This window comes from Chiloscyllium punctatum, chromosome 40 (assembly GCF_047496795.1).
Source record: "Chiloscyllium punctatum isolate Juve2018m chromosome 40, sChiPun1.3, whole genome shotgun sequence".
NCBI lineage: Eukaryota > Metazoa > Chordata > Chondrichthyes > Orectolobiformes > Hemiscylliidae > Chiloscyllium > Chiloscyllium punctatum.
Genome location: NC_092778.1, coordinates 20,638,770 through 20,649,229, shown reverse-complemented (window position 1 = coordinate 20,649,229; position 10,460 = coordinate 20,638,770). Strand labels below are relative to the sequence as shown.

General features: G+C 42.9%; 1 protein-coding gene across 3 annotated transcripts in view; it reads left to right on the top strand.

Moving 5' to 3' along the window:
* Window positions 1-9,234: 9,234 nt before the first annotated feature.
* The window catches only part of LOC140464418 (E3 ubiquitin-protein ligase MGRN1-like), a 158,682-nt gene continuing 157,456 nt past the window's right edge, over window positions 9,235-10,460 (top strand). For all 3 annotated transcript variants that reach the window (XM_072559443.1, XM_072559441.1, XM_072559444.1), the window contains exon 1: window positions 9,235-9,406. In XM_072559443.1, the coding sequence (XP_072415544.1) occupies window positions 9,319-9,406 (88 nt within the window). In that variant the 5' untranslated portion in view covers window positions 9,235-9,318. The remainder of the gene's footprint in view (window positions 9,407-10,460) is intronic.

Genomic DNA, 10,460 nt, shown 5'->3' with positions numbered 1-10,460 from the left:
TTCAATGCGCGCAGGCCTTAATCACAAAATACCATAAACATTTCTTTGAAGTCCCTTCCTGATACATTCATTTTGTAAACAACTGTGTGTGTTTTTACTACCACGGGAGAGGAGCTGCTGCTCTTGATCACGCTGTACGGCTCAGTTTCCAACTTCCTCTGAAAATAACTTCTTTGACCTTGTACTATGCTCCATACAATGGGTGCACAGCTTACTTGGAAAAAAATCGTATGGGTCGCTATTATTTTCATTTAAATCTACATTCAAAAAGTAATTATTGAAGAGTGCAATGGGACACATTTTGGAACTACAGAAATTTGAATACCCTGGAAATGTGTATGCAAATACATAGTACCTCCTATTTATAGTAGTATAACATTGCCAATCCAAATACAGTTTAGAAAGGACAAAATCATTTGCAAAAAAAGTCAAATATGTTACAAATCACATGACAACTAACCAAAGTAATGTATAAATGCACATTAATTTGATCATCAGATCATCAGTATTGCATGACTTTTACTATTACTCTGGCAATATGGTAAGCAAATATTCAATTGCAGTTAATAATCTGAAACATACATCATGAAACCAACATTCAAATTGAAACTATGGGGAATCTACCTTGCTTTAATCTCATGTCAATTGAAGAAAGCCTACTGAATTATGTCTCATTTCACATTTGTATGACATTGAAAGGAAATAGAAACAGAAACATTGAAACTTGGAGTGGAGAAGGCCATTTCAGCCAACTCAATACCCTTTTACCCGCTTTCTTCTGATATCGTTATATCCCTTTAGCCCAACAAGCTATGTGTATCTTCTAGTTTCAAAAGGGAGTATTGTCAAAACTATTCAGTGTTTCTTGCAAACACGAGGTATTACTAGAATTGTAAAAATTGAGCTTTAAAATACTTATAAACATATCTATTCTGTGTTTCCTCTAAAAGTTTAGAGTAAGGGCCTGTATATGATTAGTGTAAACATTGAGACCTAATACTCTGACTTCAGTTTCAAACTTTGAACAAAACAAGATATATTTATTAATATTTATTGTTTTATTACTGCTGTATAATAAAATACAATTCTAGACAAATCAGAAGCCGCCCTTGACTCACTGCTCTAGGCTCCCTGACTGAAAGGCATCTCCCTTGACTGACTGAGGACTACTCTCTTAAACTGTCAGACATGGCCATTTGAAGCACATATGTATATATGTATATGTATTTATATATTTTCCATATACTCTGCTGCCACAAAGTGTAGCTGTGAGATTGACATTTAATGACAAACCTCCTGGCTTTGTGTTCAAGCTGAAAGGCAGGTCAGGACAGACATATTGTGCTTAGTTCGCTCTGGCTGAGGGGGCAAAGAGGTATGGCAGGGATGCTGTGAGCATCCAGGTAGTGCACTGCTACTGCAACTGCCATGATTGAGTTAGAGCCATGGGCCTGGTCTCATTATCTCCTGTTCCCAATCCAATACTCCTCCAGACACTGCCACCATACTTCAGTTGCCGGGGTCTTGACTCGGGGCTCCTCTACCACCGATAATGCAGCCTATGGGATTGCCACACCTGAGCCGGAGCCAGCTATGGGCCTGGGGTTATGTAAGGCATGGCTTCAACATGTCTGAGCTGGAGATTGGGCCCAAAAGTCACTGAACCCACAGAGAGCCGAGGAAAGACAATAGTCTTCCAATATAACAAGTTGACCCTGACCGAGTGTTGCAGACTAGCACGTTACAAAGTCTAAGACGATGTGCTGAGGGACGCACTAACTCTTGGAGCAGCTCCGGCCAAGTCACAGTGGGGAAAGACCATCGTCTAAGATCTTTCTGCCAAATTTAAACGGTGGTCTATTCAGTTATTGGACCTTCCTGGTGCCTCAAATATATCTAATTAGTATCTTGCATAAGTAAGAAATTTCCTTGGGTTTTTTTTTGTTCTCCGTATGTAAAGACTGAACAGAATTGAATGCATATAAAGATTTTGAATCAATAAAGTATATATTTGAAATAAAAAGAAGTAAAAACACACGTAGCTAATTATGTGTTTACAAGAAAACCCATAATGGGGCTATGCACATCATCAAACAGGAAGGGACCAAATCAAAATGGATTTGGAGAGGAAGATAAAGCGCTGCGTTCCCCATGGTGCATACCTCCCTCTAAAGGCATCGAAAGCATTGATGGACCCTATGCCCTCCCTCTCCAAGGACACCCAGGCTCAAATGTAACCGCACAAAAGAGGCACATGTGCATTTTATTTGATTTGTAACTAAATGCTCATTGAAACAACTAATAAAGTCAAATTAGTTTTTTTTGTCTTAACCTTTTATTTTCAATCAAAGGTATAGAAAAAAGACTGCATTTTTTTCAATACTTTAGCAAATGTATTGTTTTCTTGCCACACTTCTAGCTGTTTGCCATCAAAGAGTATGCATGTATCAGAAATTGAGTATTCAAGGACAAGTTAGTGTGACAAAGAGACTTCTTTTTCATTACCTTTCAATATAATCAGTTCTCAAGAGCACAGGGTCCTGTGTCATGGAGATGCCCTGGACAAATTGTGTTTTTACTGGTTTTATTTAAATTAAAAAACACACTTTATTCATAAAAAAGACTATGTATGTACATAGTCAAAAAAACAGTTTGGTTCTGTACAGAATTTGGATATGGGGACAAAACAAGCATTGGTTTGACTTTCCCGATAGTTCCAACAAACCCAAGGGATTTCTTACTTATGCAAGATGTTAGTTACATGTACGTGAGGCACCGGTAAGGTCCAGTAACGGACCACCGTTGTACTTTTTTTTAGATTAGATTCCCTGCAGTGTGGAAACAGGCCCTTCAGCCAAACAAGTCCACACAGACCCTCTACACCTATTTCCCTCTGACTAATGAACCTAACACTATGGGAAATTTAGCATGGCCAATTCACCTGACCTGCACATCTTTGGACTGTGCAAGGAAACTGGAGCACCCGGAGGAAACCCAGGCAGACACGGGGAGAATGTGCTAACTCCACACAGACAGTTGCCAAAGGCTGGAATCGAACCTGGGTCCCTGGCGCTGTGAGGCAGTAGTGCTAACCACTGAGCCAACGTGCCGACCCATAAGACCTTAGACAGTGGGCTTTCTCCACTGCATTTTGGCAGCAGCTGTCCCAAGCTTTAGTGCGTCTCTCAGCACATAGTCCTGGATCTTGGAATATGCCTGTCTGCAACACTTAGTCGAGGTCAACTCCTTACTTTGGAAGACCAACACGTTTCAGGCAGACCAAAGAGTGTCTTTATTGAGTTGATGATCCTCCAGGCACAGTCATAGAATCACAGAAACCCTGCAGTATGGAAACAGGCCCTTCGGCCCAATAAGTTTGAAGAGTAACCCACCTAGAACCGTTCCCCTACCCTAGTTTCTATATTTACCCCTGATGAATGCACATAACCAATACATCCCAGAACATTATGGGCAATTTAGCATGGCCAGTTCACCTAACCTGCACATCTTTGGATTGTTGGAGGAAACCCATGGGGATACAGAGAGATACGGGGAGAATGTGCAAACTCCACACAGACAGTTGCCCAAGGCTGGAATCGAACCCCGGTCCCTGGTGCTGTGAGGCAGCAGTGCTAACTACTGTGCCACCATGCCACCCTCGATGTTTGTCTCGGCATGCATCGGAGAATAGACCATAGAGCACAGAGTCCTGCAACACAGAGCTGCTCGGGATGAACCTCAACAAAAACCATTGCATCTTCCTCCAGACTTCCTTTTCAGTGGAACATTCCAGAGGTGATGTGAAACAGTCTCTACCTCCACCACAGCTGCTTCTCAAGCAGTATGTGCTGGTGCAGACCTGACAGGGAGTACATGAAGGATTTCACAGGTACCAGCCATGTAATGTCTTGGTAACTGTTGGTAAGTTCTGGTGATGAGGCATTCTGCCAAATGACCTTGACAGTCTGCTCAGAGAACAAACCAACAGTATCTGCCCTCACGTCTTCCTGCAGAGTCTCAAGGATGCTACCACTGCCTGATAGACTTGTGGTCAATGGTATTTTGCCTTTGCAAATTTCTCCACAAAGGACAGGTAATGTAGAAGCGTTCTGCAGCACCAAGGCCGATCGCATCCTTTGCAACATCGGACAGGTAAAGCCTTAGTAAGTACATTACTGGTGGTGGTTAAGTTTTTAAAAAAAATATGGTTATTATGGGGGTGGGAAACATTGCTCAATTGTGTGCAATAACACTTCTGGGTAGAAGAAAGAAAAAAAGTAAAATGCATATGTCATAGAGTTGGACTTACTCTTGCAGGCTTGGTTTTCTCATTGTTTTCACATGGTTAACTTGATGAACACATAAGCTGATACTATCACAGCAAGGAAAACAGCATATCTGTGACCAGAACATGCAAACAATGTATCTCCTCAACCAATCAGATTTACTCACTTAGATTGGGTCCCTCCTGACATGTCAGTATCAGTCACCTGCAGCACTTCTTCAGAGGTGACACTATCTCTCCATGTGATATCCAGGATCTTTCATGGGTACCATTTGGATTTCGACTGGAAAAATTCTGAAGTGAACATTGTAGGAACTAAGAAGGAAGATTAAATTAGAACGGATGAATTCAATGTCACATTAGGTATCTAAATGGAAATAATAAGCTGGAAGAAAGATCAAATTAGAGAAAAAAAAGTTAATTATTAAAAAAGGTTTTTAAAACCTCTCTAACTGAAAACAAAGGATTATGTTTTCAACATTAATTTTCAAGATCAGAAAGATCATTTGGCAGCAATGATCATATGCTTTTAAAATGCTACTTAAACTTGAAATGATTTAGTCATAGAGTCATAGAGATGTACAGCATGGGAAAAGACCCTTTGGTCCAACCTGTCCACGCTGACCAAATATCCCAACCCAATCTAGTCCCAACCGACAGCACCTGGCCCATATCCCTCCAAACCCTTCCTATTCATATACCTATCCAAATGCCTCTTAATGACTTGTACTAACATCACATGGCAACGTTAATTTATACATACCATGGAAATATCAGAGTTAATGCCATTCACTATGTTTCAAAGGTGAGTCAAATAGTTAATTGTGGATTGGCATAATTTGGAGAGCAACCTTTGGATATTTGAATTTGACCAAGCAACTGCTCCTTGCCTAATGGCAACCTCACTACTACTACTACTACTGTCAACTGACCTGCTATTGCTAAGTTACCAGGCTGCTTACCTACATTCTATTATTGAATAGGCAGAATTTGTCAAATGAAATATTTGGAAGAGGAATATCTTCGGTTCCAGCCACAAACTCCATTCCCTAGCTTTTGTCCCCATAAATGGATCTCCCTGGCCTCTGTCTAAGGCCGGGTTAGACTGTTCATAGACTCTGCTACATATTTGAAATAAACTTCTAATCACAAATCCATGCCATCCCTCAGACTTCCTTTTTCCACCTTGGTAAAATTGCCTAACCTCCACCAACATCAGCTCATTTGCTGAAATCTTCACCCACATCTTTATTACATTTGGATTTTTCCATTCCAACTGAACTGTTGCCTGGCCTCGAATATTCTACCTTCAAATAAACTGGGACTCATGTAAACCTTTCCTGCTCATCTGTTGTGGGCAGTCTTAGAGAGAATTGTAAGGGATAGGACTTATGAACATCTGGATAGGAATAATGTGATCAAGTATAGTCAGCATGGTTTTGTGAAGGGCAGATCGTGCCTCACAAACCTTATTGAATTCTTTGAGACGGTGACTAAGGAGGTGGACGAGGGTAAAGCAGTAGATGTGGTGTATATGGATTTTAGTAAGGCGTTTGATAAGGTTCCCCATGGTAGGCTACTGCAAAAAATACGGAGGTATGGCATTGAGGGTGAGTGGAAGTTTGGATTAGGAATTGGCTGGCTGGAAGAAGACAGAGGGTAGTAGTTGATGGTAAAGGTTCATCTTGGAGTGCAGTTACTAGTGGTGTTCTGCAAGGATCTGTTTTGGGACCATTGCTGTTTGTCATTTTCATAAATGACCTGAAGGAGGGGCTAGAAGTTTGGGTGAGCAAGTTTGCGGATGATACGAAAGTCGGTGGAGTTGTTAACAGTGAGGAAGGATGTGGCAGGTTACAGCGGGATATAGATAAGCTGCAGAGCTGGGCAGAAAGGTGACAAATGGAGTTCAATGTGGGTAAGTGTGAGGTGATTCACTTTGGTATGAGTAACAAAAAGATGGGGTACGGGGCTAATGGTCGGATACTTGGCAGTGTGGATGAGCAGAGGGATCTTGGTGTCCATGTACACAGATCTCTGAAAGTTGCCACCCAGGTAAATAGTGCGGTGAAGAAGGCATATGGCATACTGGCTTTTATTGGTAGAGGAATTGAGTTCCGGAGTCCTGAGGTCATGTTGCAGTTGTATAAGACTGGTGCGGCCGCATCTGGAGTATTGTGTGCAGTTTTGGTCGCCATCCTATAGGAAGGATGTGGAGGCACTGGAACGGTTGCAGAGGAGGTTTACCAGGATGTTGCCTGGTATGGTAGGAAGATCGTATGAGGAAAGGCTGAGGCATTTGGGGCTGTTTTCATTGGAGAAAAGAAGGTTTAGGGGTGACTTGATAGAGGTGTACAAGATGATTAGGAGTTTAGATAGGGTTGACCTTGAGAACCTTTTTCCATGTATCGAGTCAGCTGTTATGAAGGGGCATAGCTTTAAATTAAGGGGTGGTAGGTATAGGACAGATGTTAGGGGGAGATTCTTTACTCAGCGAGTCGTGAGTTCATGGAATGCCCTGCCAGTAGCACTGGTGGACTCTCCCTCTTTATGGGCATTTAAACAGGCATTGGATAGGCATATGGAGGATAGTGGGCTAGTGTAGGTTAGGTGGGCTTGGATTGGCGCAACATTGAGGGCCAAAGGGCCTGTACTGCGCTGTATTTTTCTATGTTCTATGTTCTTATATCAAACCCCACTTGTTCATCACCTCCGTGCTAGCTGATCCTACAGTAGCTCCCAATCAAACAACATCTCAATTTTAAAATTCTCATTCTTATTTTCAAATTCACCTCTCTGCCTCTACATTCCCTACCTCTGTAATCTCATCTAGTGCTCCAACCTTTCAATGTTTCTGCATGTATAAATTCTGCTCCACTGTTGATAATCATGCTGTACTGCATAGGTCTTCAGCTCCAGAATTCCCACCCTCAACCTCTTTATCTTTGGAACCTATCTTTGCTCCTTAAAAATGCTCTTTAAGACCTACCTCAATACCAAGACTTCTAGTTCCATTTAGTATGGTGTTAAGCCACTTCACACATGCTGAGGTCATTTTATAAGAACCGCACCCTGTTCGGGAAAAATATTTTATGGTTCAACTGGATGCAAGTGTGAGATCAGGGAGGAAGCTACTCTGGCTCTCTTCTGCGGTTTTGGCCATGTCTAGGTAAGTTGTGGAATTGTTGGGCAGAAGGGCCTGTTTCCACACTGTAAGCAATCTAATATAATCTAATCTAAACTTGGATGGGAACATACAACATTGAGACCTTCCATGATGATGGATACAGTGGGCATAAAATATTTACCTGATATAGTAATATATAATAATGTTATTACTTAGTATCATTGTACATTTTAATTGCAACTTGCTCAAGTTAATGTCTTACTAATGCCTTCTCCTAGACATATATCCTTGGCACAGTCATCTTTTATTTGTTTAATCAAATGAGGCATAAGTATTGTGGTAGAAAAGTGTGTACCCAAAATGTTTTAATAGGAAAATGTTTGTCATACTATCTTACAACTTTTGATTGTTATTTAAATAAGGTTCTCTTTAGTTAAATTCCAAAATTCACAATCTAGTCTGCCCAAGGCATGACATAATATTAGTAAACAGGGCAAAATAATGAAAGCATGAACACTTCATTGATTAAAATCATGTCTCAAGAAAAAAAACTGTTTACAACAACCCTTAATGACTCAGCAAGTTGTTTCTAGGAGTGGCAGAGATGATATGTGTCTCAGACCATTCCACATGTTCATTCAGTGAATCCTGCTGGGTGTGCTATGATACTAAAGCTTGGGACACTGTCACCAAGGCGCAGTGGGGAAAGACTTCCACTTCCTGAAGTTAAATGAGGGTCTGTTCAGTTATCGGACCCTCCTAGTGCCTCAATGTATATAAATATATAGTAGTCTTGAATGTGTAAGAGATGCCTTTGGTTTGTGGGGATAGATTTGGAAAAGCACAGCAGTTCAGGCAGGAAGATGAAGGACTTTTGCCCGAAACGTCTATTTTCCTGCTCCTCGGATGCTGCCTGAACTGCTGTGCTTTTCCAGCACCACTCTGATCTAGAATCTGGCTTCCAGCATCTGCATCCCTTGTTTTTAACCTTTTGTGGAGAGAGAGTCAATCTCCAATGCTTATTTGTTTCCCTGACATACTACTGTACAGAACTGAACTGAAAATGTGTACAACCAAGAGATTTTTTATGAACAAAGTAGACAGCTTGAAGAGAGTTGTCAAGCTCCTGTTATCCCTGAACCAGTTAATTTGCCTCACAATCTGCTAAGGCTCAGTCACACACTAATAAAGGACAAAAGCTACGAGATGGCCTGCATAGAATTATCACGCGAGGTGAAGCAACGATGGAGAAGTGCAGGTACTGTCTCATCGTGCACCTCCAAACAACCACCAGATCAGACAAGGGATAGGGACAGACAATGGGGGGGGGGGCAGGCCAGAGAGGAACCGGAAGCGGGATGGTGATCCCCGCGGCGCCCGCCGGGTAATGGAGTCTTTCCCGGCTCTGAGCGCGTTCACCGTATGCAGAGAGGAACTACAATTCCCAGAACCGCCGAGCGATTCCCCCCTCCCGCCCGCACTTCCGGAGGGAGACAGGGACTTCCGGCGGGGGAAAGTTTGCGACCGTTTTATGACGGAACAGAAAATGTTCCTTTTGTTGGTACCTTTCTCCCGAGTCCCTGGGAAGATGAATTAGTCTTTTGTTAGGCGTGAGATCGCGGGGTTTTGAGCTCTGGTCGAAGGCGTGCACCCTTTCCCGCCGCCCCCCCCCCCCCCATGGTTGTTGTTCCTTGTGGTTGACTTTAAGGCTGGGGTTTGTTGATTGTAACAGAGGAGGAGGAGGAGGGCCCTGGTTTTAGGGCGACTGTGAAGACCCGAGGGGAAGGGAGGGGAGGGGAGGGGGTGAGGCTTCAAAGGGTGAGGGCCTGAGGGTTGGGGGTGGGGTGGGGGTGTTGTTTTTGTTTATTCAGTATCCCCCGCTTGCCCCTGCACCCGGGACGGTATAACCATGGGCTCGGTGCTCAGCCGGAGAATCGCAGGAGTCGAGGATATCGATATCCAGGCTAACTCGGCCTACAGATACCCACCGAAATCTGGTAAGGGAGAGTGACCCCCCGCCCCCCCCCCCTCGCCTCGCATATCGGAATCAGTTCTATATTTAAGTTTGTGTGTTTTAAGTTCGATTATACTTGTAATTCTGCCCACGAATTTCCAATAAGATGGTAAATATGTCCATCACGATCAGTAAGAGACACAGGGAGAGTGGGGGTAAGTGGCGTTGAAAGCCCAGCAGAGCTGAAAAATGTGTTGCTGGAAAAGCGCAGCAGGTCAGGCAACATCCAAGGAGCAGGAGAATCGACGTTTCGGGCATAAGCCCATGATTGAATGGCGGAGTGGACTCGATGGGCCGAATGGCCTTGCTCCCACTCCTGTTTCTTATCGTCTGAGAGTCAGTTAATGTGTTTATAAGAAATTGGTCGTTTGAGTGTTTACAATGTAGACATAAGCCACCAAGATGGAAAGTGATGTTGGGGAAGTGTATGATTTTCACATCGGTAAGAATGCAAAAGTGATTTTTTTTTTGAGAGTATGGAATTTGCAAACAACAGCAGAAATTGCTGGTTAGGTCTAGCAGTATCTGTGGAGAGAAAGCAGAGTTAATGCTTTGGGTCCAGTGACCCTTCTTCAGAACTTGAGACCTTCAGAACTCTAGCATGTGCAATTCTTTGGTATTTTCTTGTGTGGAATTTGTAATGTTGATGTTCAGAGGGGTGTAGGTGTACTTTATACAAGAATCACAAAATTAGCTGGTGGGTAAAGCCAGCAATTAGGAAGGCATATGGTACGTTGGCCTTGATAAGGGGATTTGGTTGCAAAAACGAAGTGACCAACTAGGTGCTGTCAAAGTGTTGTTTTACATGCTTTGCATGCAGATCGTACAACACAAGTACATCAGGGTAAAGGAAGAGATTGCAGAATACATTGTTACAGCTACGGAGAAGGTGCAGAGAGAGAGAGATCAGTGTTAACGTTAAACCACATCAGATGGTCTCCTTCAAATTTCCCCTCCCTTGTGGTCGTTGATGCATCTCATCCACTTCCCTCACCTCTGTCCATGACCCCCCCCAAACCTCCACAAGGACAGAACCC